The sequence below is a fragment of the Nyctereutes procyonoides genome, unplaced genomic scaffold, assembly GCF_905146905.1.
Source record: "Nyctereutes procyonoides isolate TBG_1078 unplaced genomic scaffold, NYPRO_anot_genome, whole genome shotgun sequence".
NCBI classification, from domain to species: Eukaryota; Metazoa; Chordata; class Mammalia; order Carnivora; family Canidae; genus Nyctereutes; species Nyctereutes procyonoides.
Genome location: NW_026575044.1, coordinates 37,142,115 through 37,168,789, shown reverse-complemented (window position 1 = coordinate 37,168,789; position 26,675 = coordinate 37,142,115). Strand labels below are relative to the sequence as shown.

At 38.3% G+C, this 26,675-nt stretch overlaps 1 protein-coding gene across 7 annotated transcripts in view; it reads right to left on the bottom strand.

The window, feature by feature from the left end:
- The window catches only part of OSBPL1A (oxysterol binding protein like 1A), a 223,488-nt gene that overhangs the window by 22,086 nt on the left and 174,727 nt on the right, over positions 1 to 26,675 (bottom strand). For all 7 annotated transcript variants that reach the window (XM_055324315.1, XM_055324316.1, XM_055324317.1 and 4 more), the window contains one exon: positions 11,686 to 11,761. In XM_055324315.1, the coding sequence (XP_055180290.1) occupies positions 11,686 to 11,761 (76 nt within the window). The remainder of the gene's footprint in view (positions 1 to 11,685; positions 11,762 to 26,675) is intronic.

Here is a 26,675-nt window from a genome sequence, read left to right as displayed (position 1 = left end):
GTCAAACTGAAAAACTTCTGCACAGCAAAGAAAATCATGAAAACATGAAATGGCAACCTACATAATGGGAGAAAATACTTACAAATCATGTGCCTGAGATGAAGTGCAAATCCAAGATTCTAATTTTCAACTCAGTAGAAAAAAGAATTATGAAATGGGTAGAGGAGCTAAATAGTTTTTCCCCAAAGATGACATTCAAATGGCCAATAGATATGTGAAAGGTGCCCAACATCAATCATCATTAGGAAAATGCAAATCAAAACTACAATGAGATATCACCTCACATCTATTAGAATGGCTATTCTATATAAAAGACAAATGGCTGGCAATGATGTGGACAAAAGGGAGCCTGTATCCACTATTGGTGGGAATGTGAAGTGGTACAGAAACTATGGAAAACACAATGGAGGTTCCTCAAGAAATTAAAAATAGAACTGCCATATGACCCAGCAATTCCATTTCTGGATATTTGCCCAAAGAAGTGAAAACACTAACTTGAAAAAATATCTGCACTCCCATGCTCCCATGCTCATTAGAGCATTATTTATAATAGCCAATATGGAAACAACCTAAGTGTCCATTGACATAAATGGATCAAGAAAACGCGACCACTGTTGGTCAAAATCACACACACACACACACACACACACACACACACACACACACACCCCAAGTGTTATTATTTGGCCTTAAGAAGAATATCTTGCCATTTGTGACTATGACAACATAGATGAACCTAGAGGGCCTTATGCTAAGTGAAATAAGCCAGAGAAAGACATACTTCATAGTATTACTGATATGTGGGGGAAAAAAAACAACAAAAACAAAGGACGAACTCATAGAAAAAGAGTAGGGAAGTGGTTGCCAGGGGCTACGGGTCGGAAATATAGGAAGAGATTGGTAAAACAGTATAATCTTTTAGTTACAAGATGAATAAGATCTGAAGAGCTAATGTATGTAATGTAATGGCATCTATAGTTGGTAACAGTGTTTTGCATAAATGAAATTTGTTAAGAGTAGAATTTAAATGTTCTTACAAAAAAGTACATGAAGTGACTGATATGTTAATTAACTCAAGGGGATCCTTTCACAATGTATACCATATCCAATCACCTTGATGTATACTTTAAATATCTTCTTTTTTTTAATTTTTTATTTATTTATGATAGTCAGAGAGAGAGAGAGAGAGGCAGAGACACAAGCAGAGGGAGAAGCAGGCTCCATGCACCGGGAGCCCGATGTGGGATCCGATCCCGGGTCTCCAGGATTGCGCCCTGGGCTAAAGGCAGGCGCCAAACCGCTGCGCCACCCAGGGATCCCTTTAAATATCTTCTAATTTTGTCAATTATACCTCACAGAAAATTTCTTCTACAGCAAACTTGCAGTATAGAATATGCATTAGAAATTAAATTTCTTAAAAAAAATTAAATTTCTTTCAAAGTATCTTTGAAATCACATTTAGTGTCTACTAGGTGCCAGGCACTTCTTTAGGCTGGGTTAAAAGACTTGGTTGGTAGAGCCAACCCTGGCCCAGAATGCCTTGCCCTCTTCCCTGGACTCTTGTATATCCTATCCATATTTCAGGGCCCAGCCTGAGTCACTTCAACCATTCTAGTCCTCACTGATTTCCTGCTTCCTCCAACTCCTGGAGGACCAGAACCTCTCTGTCACGACTCAGCCCTGGATCATATAGGAGACTGCCTGCTGTTGTCCATAAGTCTGAAAGGGCACAGAGTTCAGAGCAGGGCCCTGAATCAGCTATCTGGGGAACCTACTCCCCAAAGAAAGTCAGGTATGGTTTACAGGGCTCTTCTGTACCAGAAACACCTGCTGCTACCTACCCTGAGCCAGGCGTCAGGCTGACTCTGGAGCTCAGGGAGGAACAAGGCAGACCTAGTCTTGGGCCCAGCTTAGACTGGTCAGGGAATGTGACCTCGTCTGGCTAACTCTACAGGAACACGGTTCCCAAGGGGAGGGACAGTATCTGATGCTCCACCTGTGTCTTCACCACCCCAGAGGGAGAAGAGCACCCTGAAGGGGCCCCTGCCCTCGTGCCCTGCTGCAGTCCCCCTGCCCACTGCCTGTTAGTACTATCAGGCATTTAGTACAATGCACTTTCTTGACCCTTTCACTGGAATACAAACCTATGGCAAAATGCTGTGGGGGAAAAAGGTTATAAAGCAACACATTCAAAACTAGGTTTTATAGGCCTAGAAACAAATGCTATGTGGTCATAGCACCACAGTTAACAGCTGTTGCCTCAAGGAGCTGGTAGTACAGGTAATCTCAGTTATCTTTATGCTTTTATGTATTTCCTAAATTTCCTAAAATGAACACATATTGCTCTTTTAATCAGGAGTAAAACAGGAGACTTATTTTAAAATCTAATACTTTCAGCCTGGCAGAAGGAAGCTAGCAAGCTTGCACTGCAGAAACTGGGCCACCTGATAGCACACACATGGACATTATGCCAATCATAAAACGTCCAAGAGAAAAACGAAGTCTACGTGGCATAAGGAAAAAAGAGAAGCAACAAAATATGCTCAGGTTATTCCAGTCCTAAGTTCCAGGAACAGTAACGTGGTTAAAAGAATGAGTTCTGAGCGAAAAGCAGCATGCTGGCTGCCGGGTGCTAGAAGAGGGGAAGGGGGTGCTACTGTTTATTGGGTAGGAAGTGTCACTTCTGCACGACAGAAAGGCTGGGTGGATGGTGGTGACGGCTGCACAACAAAGTGCACTATTTCCACTTAATTGCACACATGGAAATGGGTAAAATGGTACATTTTATGCTGTGTATTTTACCACAGTTAAAAATAAACAAACAAACAAACAAATAAATAAATAAATAAAAGGAATGAGCTCTGAGATCAAAGGCCCCTTGCTGCCTTATGCTTGTGCATCACCATGAGTAAGGCCCTCAACTCTCCCCAAATGGGGATTTCACTGTGTACCTCACAGGGCTTCTAAAGGTGAAGTTAATTCATATATGACACTGAGAACAGTAGCAGGCATACAGAAAGTGAGCGATACATGTTAGCTATTATCATTAAGAACACATGCAAGAACACCAGGTCCTCCAAGATGCAGAGAAGCAAAGGTTAGGATACTTCACCCTATCACCTGGGTGAAGGCTGAGCTATAGAAAAGCTACTCAAAAGGCATGGCTTCCAAGGTTTTTCTTGTTTTGTTTTAAATTTATTTTAGAAAGAAAGAGAGCAGGACACCTGGGTGGCTCAGCAGTTGAGTGCCTGCCTTTGGCCCAGGGCGTGATCCTGGAGTTCTGGGATCGGGTCCCACATCGGGCTCCCTGCGTGGAGCCTGTTTCTCTCTCTGCCTGTGTCTCTGCCTCTCTCTCTCCCTCTCTCTCTCATGAATAAATAAAGTCTTTAAAAAAGAAAAAAGAAAAGGGCACATGTGAGCAGAGGGAAGGGGGGACGGAGAATCTTAAGCAGACTGCACACCCAGAGCAGAGTCTAATTCAGGACTTGATCTTACCACTCTGAGATGATCGGAGCCAAAATCAAGAGTTAGACACTTAACCAACTGAGCCACCCAGACGCCCCATGGCTTCTGAATTCTGACTTTAAATGATGAGGGAGTGAAGGAAAGGACACCCACCTCTCCTGGGACCCTAGCCAGGACGATGACTGAAAAGTCCTACTGGTAAGGTTCTCTGTTGGCTGGCTGGCTGCTCCATCCAGTCACCAAGAAGACAGGGGTTCACCAGGGTGATGACTCGAGCCCTATTCCTTGACTAGTATGTGACCCACACCATGCTGTTCTTGTTCTCCACATTTCACTTTACTGTATGCAACAGGATGAGATTTATTCATTACAAGAATGACGAACTTTAAGCTTGATTCTCTATTTTTCCCCCTAAATAGCACTAGAAGGACAAAATACCTCCTGAGGGAGTAGATGTGGTAAGGGTGACAGCATTTTCACTTGTGCCTAGTTAGATCAGATGAGAATCCTGGCCAAGGAACTTAATCTTTCATCCCTAAAGCAATGCTAGGGGGGCTGCATCTCTTCCCATTTATCTTCCCGGGGAAAATATTCAGGCAAGGATGGGACAGTCAAGGGCCTACTAGCCACAGGCTGCTCAACACCAGCTGGCTGGACTTTATAGGAGTTAGTGAGTCAGTGAAACAGTGTGTGCTGTAAACTGGAGACCAAAGCACAAAGGACATGGTTTATCACCAATTCAATGGGTAGATTATCTTTTAATCATTTGGAAAGCTCCTAAGATTCTTAAATAAGCTTCTTTAAATCCAATGTTGCAATCTAGAATAATTTAAATACCTTCCCACTTCTTTTAGTAACTCAGAATGTAAGCATTCAAGGAAAGGAAAAGGCACACATCTGGGCCAACTAACAAGAAGTAGTACGAAGGAAACAGAAGATCCTAGAGAACAAATACACATAAATCCAACTCACCATAACACCCTCATCCTCTCAGAAGAGTAGAAAAAGCTATTTTAAAATACAGCAATGGACTCACAACATTGTTTCTAGTACTCCAATTATTTTAAAGTAAGCTTACAATAATTGTATTGTTTAAATTTAAGTTCCCTAGATATGTAATGAAAAACTCAGGTGACACAAACTGTAGTTCGTTGTCTTAGAAATTTATAGTGACACCATTTCTATTTCCAATATAATTCAGTCTGATATTGGGCTCTTTAGATATTGTATACAACTAGTTAGTACTGTGTAGACTCCAATAATAGAAAAGAAACAACTCACATTATGAGGGTCAAGTTTCAGGAAGAAACATTAGCTGGACTACTTTTATCACTGAGACCATCAGTCAGCTGGAAAAATTAAATATTTATGTCAGACAGTTCCACCTTGTGACCCAGCTAAAAACAAAGTTTAAATTTATCCATGCAAATTAATAATAGCAACCAATGATGAAACAGAAGAAATTCTTAATTGCAATTTCTCATCCACTGACAAACTGAGAATTAAGAGAGAGAGAGAGAGAAGGCTGCTTCATCACTTGAGCAATATATAAACAACCCGAAGGCAAGGCCAAGTTTGATCCCAACTAAAATGGAAAATATTTTATATATGTAAAGTCTAACACTGTAACACCCAAATGTGCAAATGTTTAAGACCTGGGTTACTCAGAGAAACAACTTAGATCTTAGGCTAAATCTGTCTGCTCATTTGCCCAGGCAGCCAGCTTGCCGACAGAGTCCTCACCCAGGAGTGTGATCCAAGCACTAAGATGGTCAAGTGCTAGCAGCAGTTCTGGCTCTGTTCCTTGGACATGCCTTCTGCCAGATAAAGTTGGCACTGGATCCTTCCTCTACAACCCACCCCCTATACACCTGCCATAGCTAACGAAGATCTAAAAATTCATCCCTCTTACATTTAAGGGCTTTGGAGGGTTAAAGGTATCTGTTTCACATCTTCTGCTGCCTGTCCCCTCCCTCCATGTCAAGTTTATCTTGCATGAGAGGTTCTTGCCGTCTGAGTCACATGAAGAACAAGACAGCCCTCCTGAAACCGTATGGGTGAGCAGTTTGAAAAACTGCTGCCCTCATGCCTTTCACTGCTGGCATCACCTCTGTTCCTCAGCTCTCGAGAGCAGCCCAAGTGGAAGACAACAGAGGAACGAATGGAAGTAACACAGCCAGAAACACAGGAATGACAGAACAGGAATGGAGTGCATGCTTGTGTATGAACTGAACCACAGTATGCGCATGCTGGTGCAAACCAACGGTAGAAACAGAAAGAAAAAGAAAAGAAGAGCTATGAGGAAAAAGATAAAGAGAAAGCTAGTCCTTTCCTATGCTTCCTGTCTAGCAGCTGAGTGTTCTCAGACTTGGCGGGACAACCATTAGCTAGGAACCACTAGCCTGGACCACATCTAAGTCTTCTGCATGGTACTCACACAAGGGGAATTCACAAAGATGTAAATAGCCCAGAGTAGCTATGTCGGCGGGGCTGCTCTAAAGAACCAATTTCCGGATGCTCAGGCTCCACAGACATTCTGACTTCCTAACTGGCAGGCCCGATCAGACACCTGCGCTAGAGGTCATGCTGTTTCTTTTTTCCCCACTTCCCCTTTTACAACTACCCTTCTGCAAGGTGGGGGTGGGGGGAGTAGGTTGTGGGGGCAAGAGGGGACACCTGACATCATCCTGAATCATAGTATAGTATTTATAGTATTCTTGTTCTGAAATGTAAACTCTGCAGGGTCCCAAATGAAGGGAGGGTTAGAAGTACAGTACTGGTGTCCATGAAGCCTCTTCTAATTGAGGTACCATTAATCTGCACAAGGGCTCCATGACTTTCTGTTTCAGTTAATGGAAAGACCTGATGTTAGAAATGAGGCCTTCTGGCCATTTCTCCCATATTGGGGTATTCTGATTTTAGATCACTGTAAAGTGAGGTGGTAAAGATGCTAGGGTTTTGTTGAACTACTTTGCTGTTTCTGTCCTCCGTCTCTCAAGGCAGTAATTATAAGGTACCAGCTTTGGCAAAATTTATCTAGGTCTGTATCGACCTTAGATTTGGAATTCAAGAATGGGACAGCGGTCACAGTGACGTATACTAATATGTTAGTATATTAATAACATCACACTCCTGACAGTCAGCTGACCTAGGATATGTCGGAGTATGGTCTGGCTCTACGGTTGCATGGCAGGTACCCTGCATTAAGTGAATGAGCTAAATCTGTGGTTTTGAAGGAAACAATTTAAAGCTTACAGTAAGATAAAAGCATTTTATCACAGGTTATTGACACAGGTGTGTTTCAGCAAAAAGTATTTCAATTCTCTCACCCTCTTTTCACTCTTACAAGATATATGTGAGAGTGAGGAAAGAGCTACATTAAGCAAGAATTGAGAGTCCTGGTAAAGCTTCTCTGGTTACATTTCCCAAAGACCAAGACACCTATGACACCAATGGAAGCTAACAAGATCTTTCATAAGTTTTCCAAATTTTTTTTTAATTTTTTTAATTTTTTATTTATTTATGATAGTCACAGAGAGAGAGAGAAAGGCAGAGACATAGGCAAAGGGAGAAGCAGGCTCCATGCACTGGGAGCCCGACGTGGGATTCGATCCCGGGTCTCCAGGATCGCGCCCTGGGCCAAAGGCAGGAGCCAAACCACTGCGCCACCCAGGGATCCCAGTTTTCCAAATTTTTGTTTTCAGTTACAGTGAAGAAGTCTTAATTGAGTTGTCAACTTATGGATCATAAAAAAATATTTTTGATACTGTACTGTTATCTGAATTTTGGTACACAGGAAAGGGTCAAAGAACTGAATAATATTACTAGATGTTAAAAAAAAAAAAAAGAAAACAAACCACCAAACTCCTACTCCCATCTGTCTATTAATATGAGCAAGGTTTCTTAATCTCTTAATCTATTAAAAAAATAACAGTCATTACTGAAAATCCTGTCACATTGTAGCAATAAATGACATTCTCAGATACCTAAACCCAACTGAAAAGATCCATTTTATAACATTTTACCTTTTATGTTAATATTTTCATAAATTTGCAATGCTTGTTATTCTGATCACTCATTAATATTTGTAATAATTACGATGCAGAGAAACTTTTAATATCTTATGGTCATAGGATACATGCTGTCATTTTTATTTTTATATGTATTTTTGCGATAGCAAAGGATGATAGAGTAATCAATAAAAGACCTACAAAGATAAAAACAAGGATAATATTCTGGAAGAAATATGGAATGGAAATATGAGTTAAAGAAGCAAATTGAACTAAAAACTTTTCAACTCTTAAGGAACAGACTGCTCTCTCATTCAAATCTCTATGGTATTTGGTTCCACTGGACATCTTTAAAAGAGTGATATAATATTTTCACTTTAAAAGGTCAGTATTTATAAATACATCAGAATTTTTTCCATGTCTGATAAAAATCCAACACTAATATTCTATGACTGCAAGACATTTAACAAACACAGGGTTAGCACCGGCAAAGCCATGAGCACAAATGCCCATGTACTCTCACTTGCCTCACCCTGCTGCTGGCCTTGGTCCAAAAGTCAGTAAGTATGAACACCCATGACCTAACCTCTAGGTCAGTCCCATGGAGAAATCCTAAAAGGATGGGAGAGAAGAGGAGAAAGAAAACAGGGGACAGACAGAACAACAGGATTATGAGATTAGAGCCCTTCAACAAAAGGACAATGGGAGTCAGGAAGAAAGGTTTCAAATCACTAACCAGTATCAGTATTAATTCTGAGCTGGAAATCTTTTTTGTAAAAGCCTCAATCACAGAGAGATTTAGAATTGAGTATCAGTTATGTAAAGTATTCACTTCATGTAGTATAATCCAATATTTGGTAACATAATCCTGTCCAAAACAGATTGGAAGAAAAAAGGAAGGATGTCATTAATGCTGGAATCTAAGTCTCCAAATTCTTTTTAGAAAGAAGCAAAAGCAAAATGTGTATGTGTATGGAAGTGGAAGATGGGGTCAAAATAAGTCTGGCTGCAGAGGGTGCTGTAGGGTAGTGAGGTCCAGGATGGCAGATGTTTAGAGAAGATACTCTGACATTCCTTCCTGATTAAGACAAATTATACCTAGATCATACCGGACAGAGAAGCATCATCTCTCAATGAGTTCATAAAAGCCATGTATTTTGTTTTAAATATTTTTTTTTAATTTTATAGAGGGAAGGCACAAGCAGGAGTAGCAGCAGAGGGAGAGGAAGAAGAAAGCTCCCCACTGAACAGGACCCCAGATCATGATCTGAACCAAAAATAGACGCTTAACCAAATGGCACCCCAAAGATTTTTGTTTTTAAGTAATCTCTACATCCAACGTGGGGCTTGAACTCACAACCCCAAGACTGAGTCGCATGCCCCACCGACTGATCCAGCAGGCACCCCAAAGCCATGTACTGTGATAATAATACTATACCATAAAACTCTACCATCATAAAGGGCATTCCTTTTTTTTTTTTTTTAAGTTGGGACTGGACCCCGGTTCAGTGTAGAATTGCGAGGTTTTCACCTGCAAGATGCTCACACTCCTTACTCTCATCTGTTATGCTCCTCAAGTTGACAGAGACATCATGAATACCACATATTCTCCACCACTTTTAGGACTTATAAAGTTAAGAAACTGAGAATGTGAAGCTATGGAGAAGAACTGACTGAAAGAAATGTACATGGCTTTCGTAACTGAGATTTACCCACAGAGAAAGGAAGTCAAGCCTTTGGATTAAGTGTAAAACAATTACAGAAATGCAATGCATTTTAAAAATGCCTTCACTTTGAACTTAAGTGCAAAAAAAGCTGTGGATATTACATTTTTTAAGTTTTGGACTATTTTCTTTTGGAAGGTAAGAGGAGGTCGATATTGGAAGAGTCAGTACCAAAATTACTTCTAAAACTTTATTCTATTCCAGCAATGATATTTGCATTTCTCTCTCAAGATATATTGTGTTTTAAATCTCTATTGTTGGCCAACACTTACACCTTTTGATTGTTTCTATTACCTGTGAGAGAGCTCAATACTTTCAAATGCTAATTTCCTTTCAATCCACATTAATAAATATTCCTTTAGGAATGGTAGTATCTTATAAACGTAATAGAGAATATTTATTTACAAATAATTCTGCACCTAAAAAGTAAAAGTAAAACCATTCTTCTAGAGAAACAGAGTGTCTTTCAAAGTATGACACGTATAATCCAACAGAACATTATGTCCTCTCTTTTAAAAGAATAGTTGGGGATCCCTGGGTGGCTCAGTGGTTTGGCACCTGCCTTTGGCCCATGGTGTGATTCTGGAGTCCCGGATTGAGTCCAGCATCAGGCTCCCTGCATGGAGCCTGCTTCTCCCTCTGCCTGTGTCTCTGCCTCTAGCTCTTTCTGTGTGTCTCTCATAAATAAATAAAAATTTTTAAAAAATAAAAATAAAAATAAAAGAATAGTTATTCTCCATCTAGACAGAAGAACGCTTGCTTTAGATATAAGCTATAGAACTGCTGGTCACTAGCCTGAACAAATTCATGACCCCACCACTAAATCTGACACTTGTGAGATAGGAGATGGTAACAGATACACTCAAGCAAGAGAATTACAGGAAACTGTATTTCTACGATGTCCAAAAAGACTCAATCACATCTTAAGTGTGCATATAAATTCTGTTGACCAAACAGTCCTTGACAGATATGGTACCGATTCTACAGTGAGGGTTTCATTCATTAGAGACTGTGTAATTAATACAGTGAGTTGGAATCAGCCTTAATTTAGCATAATGGGAAATACCATTTGTTATGATGACTATTCCTTTTGTGAAACTGGTTTTAATTTTAAACACATGCATATATACATGTTTGCATATTCAATCATAATGGTAAATATGTTTACTAAGGGTTTGAGAAATATTGACTCTGTAGAATACAAATATTAATTTTTTGTCCTAAAAATTTCAGATCCGAAGACAGTAATATGTATCTTAACAACTTACTAATATATACATTTGGTTTGTCCTGACGAATCTTAATATAATCAAAATAGGATTAGATGCAGTTGCTCTGATTCTCAAGTGTGATGAAATGATGCTAATATTGAGCATTATGCTAAATCAGGGACTTCCTACACAATTTACATATGTTATTTATCTCTCAATACATCTATTAGGTACAAATTAGTCTCCTAACTTTACATGGGAGGAAACCCTTTCCAGGGTGGCAAGGTAGCTTCTCCAGGATCTCAAAACAGGAAGCGGCAAGGCTGGGATAAATTTCCTTTTTCAGCTGTAGAGCTTAGCTGAATTACTCTCCACAAAGCAGAATCAGAAAATACTTGCTTAAAATGATGTTTCTGGGATTAGCTTCTTGGAAGTCACATTTGGAAAGTCTCAGATGAGATAACCCCATGCAGAGAACAGGGACTTTAGAAAAATGCCAAAGTGGGCGCGTCACGAGTTGCAAGGCTCTCAAGCACCAGAATGAAAAGAAAGTGACTATACTTCTTGGTACAGGGAAAGTTCTTGGAGTACTCCCAGAATGCACATTAAAATGCAAAATTACAAAAGGTAATGTCCAGGCAGATTCTTTAGCAGCTTACGGCTCGCATGTTTTAAAATTTTCATCATTCTAGTTGGTCATGTTAGAAGAGTTAAGATAACTTTACTCAGAATTCTAGCCTAACTGATGTCACGGTGGTGCTGCAGACTACTGTTTTAGAGAATGTAAGGATTTATGGAATAGTAAATTTTGCCATCTGCTGCCCTCTCCCCAAATCAGATCTACCTGTTGCAGCTAAGTACAGATACATTCCAAATATCTATATACCACACTTAACATCCAAAGTACAACACAACTAGCTTATGCAAAGAAGTATACGTGAAATTACATTCTATGCTTTGGTGTGCCTGTGCTTTCTAAGAGAATTTCTAGGTAATTTTACAGGGAAATACATATGTGGTATGACAACAGGAAGAGAGCAGTCATTTTCTTTTTCTTTACAGTGAAAAGTCCCATTAAAATCCTATTAAAGTAGCATAAAGAGTGGCTCAAATCCTGTCAGGCAAACCTAAGGCTTTTCCCCAATTTCTGATACAAGCTTCCATGAACTTTGTTGTACATCACGTTTATGCCAACATGAAGATTCCCTTCCAAGGAGTATGCAAGGAAACATACATCTGCTTAATGTTATATTATAAAACTGAGAGTTAATTTACCATTCCAATACATTTTCTCAGGATGCTCCAGATACTGAAGTCATTTCTGGAAAACATAGGAGAAGGCAAGCTTGTTCTGGAAGAAGAAAAGAAAAATTAATAGTTAATCTTAATGCCACTGACACTAGGAAGGAAAAGCTACTGCCATTAATATAAACACCACAGGCATACACGTATAAATACCATAAAAATATGCTTGGTTGTAGAGAGAGTAAAAGAGGGTTTGTCTGGGGTTGTAGAGAACAGATTACAGATTACTGATTACTGCTATGTTGGCCCCTGAAGTGTCACAGCAGATCCCCTGACCCTGGGGATCACTGATTGTTTCATTGATTATTTGAATGATTTCATTGTTATTCTGATCCTAATGATTCTCATTCTCCCTCAGTGGTGTCCAACGTGCACCACCCCAGAGGTACATGCTCCTTTCCTGTGCTGGCACATCAGACTCCACTGTTTGGTTCAAGACATACTGGCCATATCTTGATACTTCATACATTATTTTACTCCAGCTGCTAAATAATGTAAACAAAATGCCATCACAGGGCCCAGTTTAAAGTTAAGAAACTAAATGGAAAAATGCAAATGAACTATAAAGCCAAAATACGTTTAGGCCCAGCATTACACATTAGTACTTCCCCAAAGACCCTGAAGTTGAACAACATTTAGCATCTCTGGGTATATAGGAAACCCCTTACAAATTAACTTCTACAGAAGGAGCACTTTCAAAGCCTCTGCAGGGGTTTGGAGGTAGCCAAAAGGATGGTGGGTGTCTGTGGTCTGAATAAGCAGCATGACAGGGCTTGGGCATCCTGAAGCCAGGGCTGGCTGGCCAGAAGCCAATCTCACTTCCACAAATCACAGCAACAGCACTACCAACGGGAGCAGTAAGAGGTGTCACACCAACTTTCTGAAACACTGGTAAAATAATACATTCTTTTTGGTTATCTTAGGTTATGGTAAGGGATGCTGGTTTAGCAGTTGCTGTTTAAAATATACCTGTGTAACTAAAATACTAAAAAAAATATTGTCCTCTAAAGAACTGTTATTCTATAAACTAATTAATTTGAATGATAGAGGTTGATATAGTTTTTAAATAGATAAGATTTTCAAATCCTCCATGGTAAAATTCTGGTTATCTTTTTTAGAAACACACACTGCCCATTTGGCAGATTTGTCATCTAACCAATCTGCTGGATAAGTAGCCACAGATGGTATTTAAATCACATTCTCCACAATCCAGGACTATGAATCTCTGTGACATGAACAATGGAACCTAGGGACAGCATCCCTGCAATTATCTATCATTTGCATGCACAATGCAGTTTTAGAGATGTGTACAGTTGACCCCTGAATAACATGGGTTTGAACCACACTGGCCCACTTATATGTGGGTGGTGGTTGTTGTTGTTTTTATAAATGCAATATGGTACTGTAAATGTATTTTCTCTTCCTTATGATTTCTTAAATAACATTTTTTTAGCTTACTCTATTGTAAAATACAGTATATAATATGTATGACATACAGAATATGTTAATTGTTACTGGTACATCTTCTGGTCAACAGTAGGCTGTCAGTAGTTAAGTTTTTGAGGAGTCAAAAATTACACATGGGTTTTCGACTGCCTGGGAGGTATATTGTTCAAGGGTCAACCATATATAAACTAAATCTTTTATCTTTTGTTTAGGAAAAAGTTGGGCAGAAATGGAACAGATGCTAGAAGGTTGAGCCTGAAATAAGCTTTGTGAAGACTGAATGAGGACCTGTAATCCCTCCCAACCAATACTTACATTGACTATATTAGTATATATGACTATTTTGGATTAAAAGCAAGAATAAATATTCCGGAAGAAGTTGATAAAAGACATCCAAGGATTTTGGGTTTTGTTTTTTAATTTTCCATTTAGAAATCATTACAAGATTGCCAGCTAAGAATCCCACCTGGGAATATCCCACGTTCATTTTTATGCACATATCCTGTTATGGTGTTTTATGAAAATGTAGTAGATACTCATTCATCAGAAGGCCAGATCACCTGCAACATTATCTATTCCAGAGTACAACCAAAAGGTAGAGATAAAAGGGACTGTGAAAGGTAATGGACCATCACCAAGCCCAGGTATTTTCTTCTGTAAGACATGCAGAAGTGAACCCCTTCAGATCACATTGTGTTCAATAAGCTGATCAAAAGCAGGAAGAGAAACACCATCCTATGGGACAATCCCACAATGTGGAAGCTATAGCACAGTAAAAGACCTCAGCTTGCTGACCGTAATCTGAGTCAACAGCACCAGGAGGCTGCCAAAAAGGCAGGTGCCATCTCGGATTGCCAAAAGGAGAATATCAGCTAGAACATTCCTAAGGACAACTCTGCACTGATCAGACCAGAGCCAGAATTCAGATCCACGTGAATCTGAAAAGGAACTTTTAAAAGGAACCTTAACACTTTCACTCAGGAAATGTTATCAGAAGCTAGGCAAAGGTGCCTGGAATACATTTCTTATAAGCACAGATGAAGGTAATATGCATTCCAAAAGAAACTGGAGGTCTGGGGAACAGCAGGCATGGTAGAGGTCTTGGGGTATTCGAGGACAGGGCCAGAAGTAATACCATTCCCCTTGCCCTGTCTCCCTTCCAATGAGAGCATTCCCTATACACCTTTGCCCGCTTCGGTATTCTCCCAGCACTGACCAACACATGACATACTATGGTAGGCTCTCAAATATTAACTACATCCCCCGCCAAGATGGTATGCAAGCTCGCTGAGAGCTCATGTTTCATATGCTTCTTATCCCTGTTGCCTAGGACAGTGCCTAACACAAAGGAGGAGTTTAAGTAATTGTTGAATGAACTTTAGAATTTATAAGGCCTGTTAGCATGCATTAGCTTTTTCATAAAGAATTTGGTTTAATCTGTGCTACTCAAGTGATTAGGACTAGGACCACTTGAAGTTATAGGATGCTGATAAAAAGGTCCATCTTACAATTAATTCTCAAAATGATAAAGATTCTTATTAAGTTAAACATTTCAAACAGGTTGAATGATCCCTCTCTGTCATGGCCCAAAAAGGCATTCCTGTACTGGGTGGGAAGCTGATCTAGAATAGCTGGGCAAAGAATGTCACTAAACATCCTACAGGGAATGAGATGGACTACCACACAAAGAATTTTCCAGCCCAAAATGTTAGTGGTGCCAAAGTTGGAAGACCTCCCACAGAGATACGAAAACTCTGAGTTTACATTTTGCAGAGGCTACATTAAGCAAGGAAAGAGAACAAGACAAATTCATTTTAATAGCATTTTATTTGGGAATGATCCAGCATCATGGTGCTGTGAGTCATTCCTCTTCTCTCTCCTCTGATTTACAACTAATTGGACATACATATCCTGGAAGAAGAAGAAGAAGAAGGAAAAAAAAAAAACAAACCTGCACCTCTGCACAGCATACCAGGATGCCCAAGCAATCCATCCATCTGTGTGCCCTTAAGGACCATGGAAGAGGTGGGGGAACTGGCAGCGGCTGGTCCCTGAGTGCGAGCCAGCACTTTTTTGCCAGAGGAGGTGGAGGGTTATAAGGCAGCGAGTGGGGGGTCTGCCTGGCAACAGATGCTGCAACAGGAGGGACCAGGTGCCCTGAGAAGAGACTCCAGTGGCCAGAGGAGGGAAGGTAAGAGAAGTAGACCAAGGGAACTAAAGGAAAGCATCTGCTGTCTGACCCAAGAGGCAAGAGGCTGGCCCACAAAAACCTCTGGTACCCTTCCCACTTGAAGATCCCCCCAAGAGGCTATGGGTACACCCAAAGCCCCAAGTGCTAAGTACCTACCTCCTTCCCACTTTGCCACTACCCTTTTGCTTTTTTCATGCTCTTTACCCTTAGCAGGAAGTCAGCTCTGGTAACAAAAACCAAAAAGTTGTGGTACAGCCCCATCTTCTGGAAAAGAAAAGAAAAGCCCCCATCTACGAACCTGTTGAACTGTTAGAATCAAAGTAAACAAAGCCTTGGCTAAATAAGAAGTGTTCACTACTTCAAATGTGGAAGCAGTGGTACTTCTCATCAAATACCATGAGAAATCACGGTGATACAGTATCATAAGAAGATAATGACTATTTTCTAGCAATGGAATCCAAAGACATGAAATATTGCCGTCTAATTGATAATTTAAATTAGCAGTTATGATGAAATTCAATGAGCTATAAGAAAACTCCAAAATAAAATGAATAGAAGTGCTTTATCAGAGAGAATGAAATTCTAAAAAAGAAATAAATTCTGGAGCTGAAGAACTCAATAAATGAGATGAAAAATGCATTAGAATGCACTGGAGACAGAGCAGATCATATGGAAGAGAAGATGAGAGCAAGTTTGAGGACAGAAATATAGAAATGATTCAGATGGAAGAGAATGAAGATTTTTAAAAAGTGACGACACCCTATTCAAACTCTCTGACTCCATCAGAAATGCCAATATAAGAATAATGGGTATCTCAGAAGAAAAAGAGAAGGGAACAGTGCATTTAAAGAAATAATAGCTGAGAACTTCCCAAACCTTAGAAAGTAACTGGATATATAAGTCCAAGAAGCTAACAGAACACCTTACTGTCTCTCAAGGGAAAAAGACCTTCTCCAAGACATGTTATATTAAAACTGTCAAAACTCGGTATTAGGGATGCCTGGGTGGCTCAGCAGTTTAGTGCCTGCCTTCAGCCCAGGGTATGATCCTGGAGTCCCAGGATCGAGTCCCACATGGGGCTCCCTCCGCAGAGCCTGCTTCTCCCTCAGCCTATGTCTTTGCCTCTGTGTGTGTGTCTCTCATGAATGAATAAATAAAATAATAAAAAAAAAAGTCGACGGTAAAAAAGCAATTTTAAAGGCATCCAGGAAAAAAAAAAAAAAGTAACCTACAAAGGTCCCCCAGTGGGCTATTAGCAGATTTCTCAGCAGAATCTCTACAGGCCAAGAGAGAGGAGAGAGTGGAATGACATATTCAAAATATTGAAAGATAAAAACTGCCAGCCAAGAATACTCTACCTGGCAAAGCTATCTTATGCAGGAAAAATGAAGTCTTCCTCCCAAACAAAAACTAAAGGAGTTCACCACCACCAGACCTGCCTTCACAGAAGTGTTGAAGGGAACTTTTCAAGTGAAGAAATGAAAAGATGAAAGTACACAAAATTCAATCTGATTAACCAGGCAAGTAATAATGCTATAACTCTTTTTTTAAGAATACTATATTAAACTTGTAATTACAGCATAAAGGAAAAGAGCACTGAAAGTAACTACAGTTACTAGAACCTGGTAACAAAATCATAGCATAAAAAGATAATTTGTAACAACAAAGGATAAAACCTTGGTAGGAAAATGAAAACAGAATGCTATCAACAGAAAAAGGACTATTTTATCCATGAAATGTTTTATATAATCCTCATGGCTACCATAAGGCAAAAATCTAGAGCAGAGGCACAAAACATAAAATGGGGGAGCCTGAGCAAATCACCATGGAAAACCACCAACACACAAGGGTAGAAATAGAAGGGACAAGAAACAATGGAAAGATAATCAAAAGTAAAAGATAAAAAAGCAGTAGTTAGACTTCACATAACAACATACCTTAAATGCAAATGGACTTAACTTACCAATCAAAAGGCAGAGTAACTGGATGGATTAAAATAAAACAAGAACCATGTACCTGGGTGACTCACTTGGTTGAATGTCCAACTCAGTTTTGGTTCAGGTCATGACCTTGGGTTGGGTTGTGAGATCAACCCCTGCATCATGCTACGTTCTCTATGCTGGGTGGGGGCAGGGGTTTGGGGGTTAAGGGGCTCCTGAGATTCTCTCTCTGCCTCTCCCTGCAATCCTCTACCCTTGGCTTGTGCATGTGCTCTCTAAAATAAATAAATAAATCTTAAGCACACGTGTGCGCGCACACACAAGCCAACTATGTGCTGCCTAATAGGAGCTCTAAAGACACACATAGGCTCAACATGAAAGAACGGATGATGATATTGCAAAATGACAAAAAAGAAAGAAAAAAAGTTTGGTGTAACCATACTTGTATCAGGCAACACAGATTCCAAGCCAAAAAGGGTACTAAAAGACAAAGGTCATTATATAATGATAAAGGGGGGGGGGTCAATACGTCAAGAAGGTATAACAATCATAAATATTTACAGTCCCAACACCTGAGCACTGAATATATGTTAAGTGCTGTTATGTAATAACAGATCTTAAGGCAGGCACTTGGGTGTCTCAGTTGGTTAAGTGTCTGCCTTTGGCTAGGGTCATGATCCTAGGGTCCTGGGATCAAGCCCCACGTCAGGCTCCCTGCTGGGCAGGGGGTAGTCGGCTTATGGTTGTCCCTCTCCCTGCTCATGCTCGCTCTCTCTCTCTCTCTCTCTCTCTCTCTCTCACTCACACACACACACACACACACACACACACACAATCTTTTAAAAAAAATAACAGATCTTAAGGAAGAAATTAAGAACAATATAGTAACTGTAGAAGCAATCAGTACCCAGTATCAGCAATGGATAGATCATCTAAAGAATGATGAAATCAACCATACTTTAGGATTAGGTGGGCTTAACAGACCTATACAGAACATTCTATCCAATAGCAGCAGAATACGCATTCTTCTCAAGTACACATGGAACATTCTTCAGGAAAGATCATATGAGAGGTCACAAATCTTAGCAAATTCAAGACGACTAAAGTCATACCAACTATCTTCTCTGATCACAAATGCATGAAATTAGTAATCAATATGAAGAAGTGCATAGATATTCAAATATGTAGAAACTAAACATTCTTCTACCAATGGGTCAAAAAAGAAATCAAAAGGGAAATAAAATATTACCTCCAAACTAACGCAAATGATAACACAACATATCAAGTATTGTGGGTTATGACAAAGCAGTTTTGAGAGGGAAATTAACGGCAATAAATGCACTGTGTGAAGAAATTAGATCTCAAACAACCTAACTTTATACCTCAAGGAACCAGTAAAAGAACAAACTAAGCCCAAGTTAGCGGAAGAAAGGACGTAATGAGGAGAAAAGTACAAACAAATAAAATAGGGAATGGATAGAAATGATAGAAAGGATCTGGTTCTTCAAAAATATAAACAAAACTGACAAACTTTTAGCTAAACTAAGAAAAAAAAACCCTCAAAATTAGAAATGAAAACATTACAACTGTTACTACAGAAATACACAGAATCATAACAGATTACTACCAACAAATTATAAAACCTAGAAAAAATGGATACTTTTCTAGAACAATAACCTGTCAACACTTTGAATCAAGAAAGAGAAAATCTAAACAGACCAATGAGGAAAGAGACTGAAACAGTAATTTAAAAAATTCCCAAAACAGAAGACCCCAGGATCCAACAGTTTCACTTAAGAATCTACCAAACATTTAAAGGAGAATTAGCACCAACCCTCCTCAAACTCTTATGAAATATCAAGGAGGAAGGACACTTCCAAACTCATTCTGTAAAGCTAGCATTACATGATACTAACATCAGATAAGGACACCACAAGAAAATTACGGATCAATATCCCAGATGAGTACAGATGCAAAAATTATCAACAAAATATTAACAAACCGAACTGAAGAACACATTAAAAGATTACATGCCATGACCAGGTGGGATTTATCTCTGAGATGCAGGTATAGTTCAACATACACAAATTAATAAATGTGGATCAATAAAATGAAAAAATAAAAATCACAGAACCATCTCAATAGATACAGAAAAAGCATTTGACAAAATTCATCCTTTCATGACTAAAAACCTTAATAGATTGGGTAGGGAAGGAACACACCTCAACATTAAATAAAAGCTATAGGTGACAAACTCACAGCTAACGTTACACTCATTGGAAAGAAACTAAAAGCATTTCCTCTAAGATTGGGAACCAGGAAGGCAAGGATGCCTACCTCTTACTTGTATTTAAGACAATACTCAATGTCCTAGCTGGAGCAATTTAGACAAGACAAACAAATCAAAGGCATCCATTATGATGGAGTGAAAAGTGATATGCAACTACTAGTAACCATACTTCAAATTTTGAATTCTGATCTTTTCCCAGGCTAACAACAAGTTGATAATCTCTCATGCCAGATAGTGGGAGCTCCATCCCCCAGGTCAGCCACACAGTCACAAGGGTAAACAAACAATACACTTACAACCATTCTGCACTCACACAACCATTCTGGTAGTACAATATTCAATAAATTACAAGGGATATTCAACACTTTATTATAAACAAGGTTTTGCATTAGATGGTTTTGCCTGTCGGCTAATGTAATATTCTGAGGACCAAAATATTTGCATCTCGACACGTAATCAACATAAAAAATTGAGATACTTTTACATTTATTCCCATCTTAAGTCTTTAAAATTCAATGTGTATCTTACACTTAGAGCACATCTCAATTTAGCTCAATTTTCAAGTTAAAGTGAAATCTAGCCTTACCAAAACAATAAAATGTCACTTAATGAAAAAATAGCTTCATTTTTACAATTTAAACTTTTATTAATTAAGACTAAATATTCTGTCTCACACTAGTCACATTTCAAATGTTCAAAAACCACAGGTGGCTAGTAGCTACAACTGGACATGCTGGATTTTTGTGATTGCTTCTAAGTCTGTGGGGGAAAAAAACAAAAATCATCCAAACACGGGAGTCTAAATCAATGGGTTCATAACCTAATCATTAAGAAAATGCTAAGTCTTCCACAGTATTACTTAAAGGAGAGACAATAAAATTTTTTAATCATTAGGTAGCAAATTTAAAACTTTTTAAATGATTTATAGTGAAAAGGATATGTTTCTATATTTAAAATTTTCACTACCCCCACCAGGACAAAAAAAAAAAATCCCTATTGATACTAGATGAAGGAGGTATTAGTTCAGGCAGAAGTAAGAACAGAGGAGAGTAGCTATCAGGCTAAAACCATAGATTGATTATTCTCTTCCCTTGTAGTCTTTCTGAGAGTCATTATATCCTGAATCTATGCTTCCTTTTTTTCTTTACACAGAGAGAAAACACCCTGTACCAGGGACTGAGAGTGATATGCCCTGGTTCTATTTTCAAGCATACAGATGACATTACAACGATCTGCACAACAGCACAATAACTGGTTTTGAGGGAGAAGTCCCACCACAGTGGTTCTATCTGTGTAATGCGAACAGTTCACAGTGCGTTATCCCATTACTCCCCGCCTACCCAGTGCTGAGGACAGACCCCAAACAGAACCAAATTATTCACGAAGTGTGACTAACAAATGCTGTGCTAGAATCCCCCTTATTCTGAAAAAAAAGTTGGTCAAGTTCAGGACATCACAATCCCCCAAGTCTTTAGTCTTAGATGGCAGAAACTGTATGTAAGGCTCAGCCTGACACAGCCTCCCAATCTACCTGATGGACACCAGGCCCACTGTCTTCCTGCTCTTGCTCCATGGATAGCTCTGGTAAACACTGAACAATGCTCTTTGCTCATGAAGACTTGGAAAAAAGTAGAAAAGATATTTTAAAATGAAGGCAGGCGAACTTAAGCTTTGGCTGAAAGGAGATGCCAGGTGTTTGATGATTTTCAGGTTTGCTTCTTTCACAAGGCCATATGAGCCACACAGGTCTTGCTGAATGCTTCCTGAAATAGCATTATCCTCAGGTGTGGGCTCTTTCTCACAGAGAATAGAAGAGAATCACAGGATGCCACCAAGGCCACTGCCCACACTCTCCTCACAGCCTACCTGCACAACCTGGGGCAAACCTCCAAGTCCAGACTACACAGCTGTACAGTCAACCTTATCTGGCAGCAGCTAAATCTGTACTGAGAACAGACTGATGCCTGGGACAGTTCAGAGTCTCACGGCAACCAAGTTTCAGAGTCTTACCTGTACATCAGTCTTAATGAATTTTAAACTTTTCTTGTTATTTTTATAAAATATGTATTTTTATAAAAATTAGTATGAAAACATTCATAGCATTGGCGATATCATCTCCTTACTAAATTAGCTTCTCAATTTGTATGAGCTGTCTGCAAATTATAAATATTTTACTTACCACCTACATTGCAGAAAACTTTTTCCAAAGTCTATCCTGGTCTTCTGATCCTGTTTATAGTATAATTTGCCAAACCAAGTCTGGGGAGGCGATACAAGTTATATCATAATCTATATTTGAAACAAATAGATATCTTTCACTATTTTCTCTATGGACAAGATAAAAACACTTCACCATTCTATTAATAATCACTGCAGGACAATGACTGCTTTAGCCAATGGTCTCTCTTGTGACAGGATACCGGTGGGCTGAGGACAGTGTTTTTAAAATAATCTGATTCCTATCTTCAGGCTAGAAGGTACCTCCTTTCATCAAACACATCACTCCGGGGAGACTTTAAGCATGGGTCCTCCTCCCTTGAGGTCTCTCTCCAGCAACTATCTGAGAAATGATCAAGAACCAAACATGCTGCTTGTCAGCAAGGGGATTTTAAAAGCAGCTCTTACATTTTAATAATGTAAAACACCGAGGTAGGCTAGTGTTCACACACTGCTTAATTTCACAATTCTTTATTTTCCCTATCTTCATTTATCCCATTATTTGTGTACATGTCTCTCCCACTCACTGAAGTGTGATCTCCCCGAGATTAGGGATTGTCTTATTCTCCTCTGTATCCCTCAGAGTACAGAGTATCTTGCATTTACCACATGCTCAGTGTATTAAAATTAGTGGTTTTCCCTAACATCTCAAGTTAAAATGGGCCAAAGAAAGAAAAACAGTGAAAAAAATGAGATATGGGTAAGTAGCAAGTGAAGAATGAAGAACACAATCAAATTCTACTCTAAGTCACTTAAGAAAACATTTTCAAAACCAGATTTAACACATATTTTTACTCGTACTTGACACTTCAACATTTGTTCATATTAAATATTGAGGGAATCATAAATTTAAGTAGAATATTCATTTGGATATTCAGAAAAGCAAAAAATCTAATTCTCATCTTTGATTCAAGATCAAATCAATGAACTAAATATCTAAGAAAATAATTTCATAGAACAATTTTAATACATCTTTAACTGTAATGCTGAATAATTTGTATGCATACTTATATTACATATTTTGAACTTATCTGTGTATATCTATTTGCAGAATGTACTTACTATATAACTCTTCTCAACTAACAGAATTCTTCTCCCTCCACCCAAATCCTTTCTTCCTCAAGTCTCAATTTAAATACAGGTGACCTCTGAACAACAAAGGGGTTAGGGATGCCAACCGCCCCCCCCCACACACACACACAGCTTAAGATCTGTGTATAACTTCTGACTTCCCAAAACTTAACCGCTAATAGTCCACTATTGGACCAGAAGCCTTATGGATAACATAAACAGTTTAGCACATATTTTGTATGTTATACGTATTATATACTATATTCTTACAATAAAGTAAGCTTGAAAAAATGTTAAGAATATCACGAGAGAGAAAATACATTCATAGTACGGTACGGTATTGATGGAAAAAATCCACATATAAGTGGACCCACAGTTTAAACCCATGTTGTTCAAGGATCAACTGTATAAGTGTAATGAACAAAGCTTATAGTTGAATCTAATCATCTTTAATTTCTATTATACAACTGATGCTTACTAATCACCCAAACTGAAATAGTTTTCCAAAGGAGACTGCCACTGGAAATAAACTATAAAATTAAATTCACAAAATTGAAATTAGATTCTAAAATAATGTTATAAGAGTCAATTATGGCTGTAATAAAAAAGTCATTTCATTTTCACAAATTATGGATAATCTTACTTGAAACATTTTTTACATGGTCCATCTGGAATACAGTTCATAAATCTCTTTAAGAAAGGGTGAAAGCCCCGGTGGCTCAGTGGTTTAGCGCCACCTTCAGCCCAGGGCGTGATCCTGGGGACCTGGGATCGAGTCCCATGTTGGGCTCCCTGCATGGAGCCTGCTTCTCCCTCTGCCTTTGTCTCTGCCTCTCTCTGTCTCTCATGAATAAATAAATAAAATCTTTGAAAAAAAAAAAGGTGAAAGCAAGTCATGTTTAAAGAAGCATCACTTGGGTAAATGCATTCTCATCACTGGGGGAACATATTCTTATTTACAAGTTATGCAAAAAGAATCAAGTTTCATTTTTGGAAATGTACTACTTCTTTCTACCCCTTAGGTCCTGGTTAGAACAAAGAACTATAAGAGGTGCAATTCATTCTCTCTGATATCTGAAAGGGTAAGTTTCTACATGCACTCTTATTCACCTCTCTATTTATTTCTTGAGAACATGGAAGGCTGTTGTTCCAGAATTACTTCAATTCTTATTATTCACTAAATTCTAAGCTTTGTTGAACTGGCAATTAAAACACAACAGATACTGAGTCAATGTTTCTGAGATAAACTTTATGCCAGTTAGTTTTCTATTAATTAGGAATCTGTGTTGAATAAACTGCCCCACAGTGCATTTTTAATACAAAATAATTCTTCCACAGTAACAATGATTTTAAAAAGCTATTTCTATACTTTGAGAAACTAAGGAAGTTAACCTGAACAACACACATCTTCTGTGACACTAGAGAGTGCCACAGGTAGTGGTTCAAAGTTTGGGATAAAGATTCCTAGAAAAAAAAATAATTAATTTAAAAAAAAAAAAGATTCCTAGAGAAGACACAAAAAAGCCTTAAGGTAAACAAGAAAAATTACAAAGTGGATTTCATTAAAATTAAAAACTCCAGTGTAAGTAAGATATTAAAAGCATCTGTTCATCATTAAACAAATGGAAAGGCAAGTCTCAAATTATGAGAAAATATTCGTGCTATGTATATTTGATAAAGGATTATATCCAGAATATAAATAGAATTTCTACAAGTCAGTAAGACAAAGACACAATTTAAAGTAGGCAAAACTTTCTGATACCTCACAAAAGATATAAAAATGGCTAGCAAACATAAACAAGCACGCAAAATCATTTAGGAAATGTAAATTAAAACCACAATGAGATACTATGTCATATCAATAAAACAACAAAGGTTAGCCAGTACAAGGAGCACCTGAAAGTGTCACAGTAGTGTTGAGAAATGATGTAATGACTTTAAAACAGTTCAGTTACATTTCATAGACATAAACATACACTTGCCCTAAGGACTCCCAAAACTCAGTTCCTATATAATGAAGAGAATGAAAGCATGTCCATAAAAAGATGTATGAACATTTAAAGCAGCTTTATTCATAACACTTTCAAACTAGAAACACCCCTAATACCTGTCAAAAAGGCTATACAGATAAGCAAATTATGGCACATTCAGCCACACGACAATAAAAAAACAACAAACACAGATACACACAATAGGAATGAACCTTAGAAGCATTATATTGAGTGATTAAAGTTAGTCTCAAAAGAAATATATACTGCAATGAGTCCATATATAATGTACTTTAAGAACAGCTAAGATTGATGTACAGTAACAAATCAGAACAGTGAGGGTCTGTGGAGGATGAGGACTGACTGGAAGGCAGAGGGAAATTTCTGGAGTGATGGAAAGGTTCTGTGTCTTGACTAGGGTGTTAGTTACATGGGTAGGTGTATTTGCCAAAACCCATCAAATCTTATATTTAAGATCTGTGAATTTCACCATATCATATTTTATTTCAACAAAGAAACAAAAAGAACCTACAATGTAATTTACTGGTACAGATCAGCATTTCTCAAACTTTTTGTTCTGAAGATCGATTTAACTCTTAAAAATTACTGAGGACACAAAGAGTTAGTTATCTTTTACTGTGGATTATAACTACCACTACTAACTATATTAGAAAAAAGTTCCAAAACACTTTTTAGTTATTAACTAATTTAATTACAGTATGATCCATATGTTAAATTGACATTTTTTAATGAAGACATAACTCCATTTTCCAAAATAAAAATGAGTAATAGTATCATGGTAGATCATCCAGACCATATATATATATATATATATATAAATCAAAGAAAAAACAGTGGCCTAATGACACATTAGACCATATGGACTCAACAGGTATGTAGAGAACACTCCATCCCCAAATAGCCGAATATACAATCTTTTCAAGTGCACATGGAACATTCTCCAGGTAGATCACAAGATAGGCCATAAAACAATAGATTTAAGACAAACCATGTCAAGTATATTTTGCAACTATAACCGTTATGAAGTTTTTTTTTTAAGATTTATTTATTTGAGAGAAAGCAGGGGCAGAGCAGGCAGAGAGAGAGAGGAAAAGAGAATCTTAAGCAGACTCTGTGCTTAGCACACAGCATGACACGGGACTCAATCTCATGACCTGAGCTGAACCAAGAGCTGACAGCTTAACTGACTGCACAACCTAAGTGCCCCACGACTATAACAGTATGAAACTAGAATCAATGACAAGAAAAAACTGGAAAAAAATGCATGAGGGGTAAACAAAGTTCTACTAAACAATGGAAGGTCAACAAAGAAATCAAACAGGAAATCAAAAATTACTTTGAGACAAATAAAAATGGAAACACAATGTTCCAAAATCTAGGAGTACAGCATAAGGAGTTCTATTAAGGAAGCTTATAGTGATACAGGCCCTCCTTAAAAAGAAATATCTCAAATAATTTAATCTTACAGCTAAAAGAATTATAGGAAGAAAAAAACAGAACTATAGGAAGAACAAAGCCCGAAGTTACTATAAGCAAGCAAGCAAATAAATAAATAAAACAAACATCAGAGTGTAAATAAATGAAATAGAAACCAGAAAGATAATAGAAAAGATCAATGAAAATAAGAGATGGTTCTTTGAATAGGTAGAGAAAATAAACTTTTAGCCAGCCTCAAGAAAAAAAGAAAGCACCCCCCAAATAAAATCAGAAATGAAGAAAAACCACAGCCAACACCACAGAAATACAAGAGGCTGTAAGAAACTATTGCAATTATCTGCCAACAAACTGAACACTCT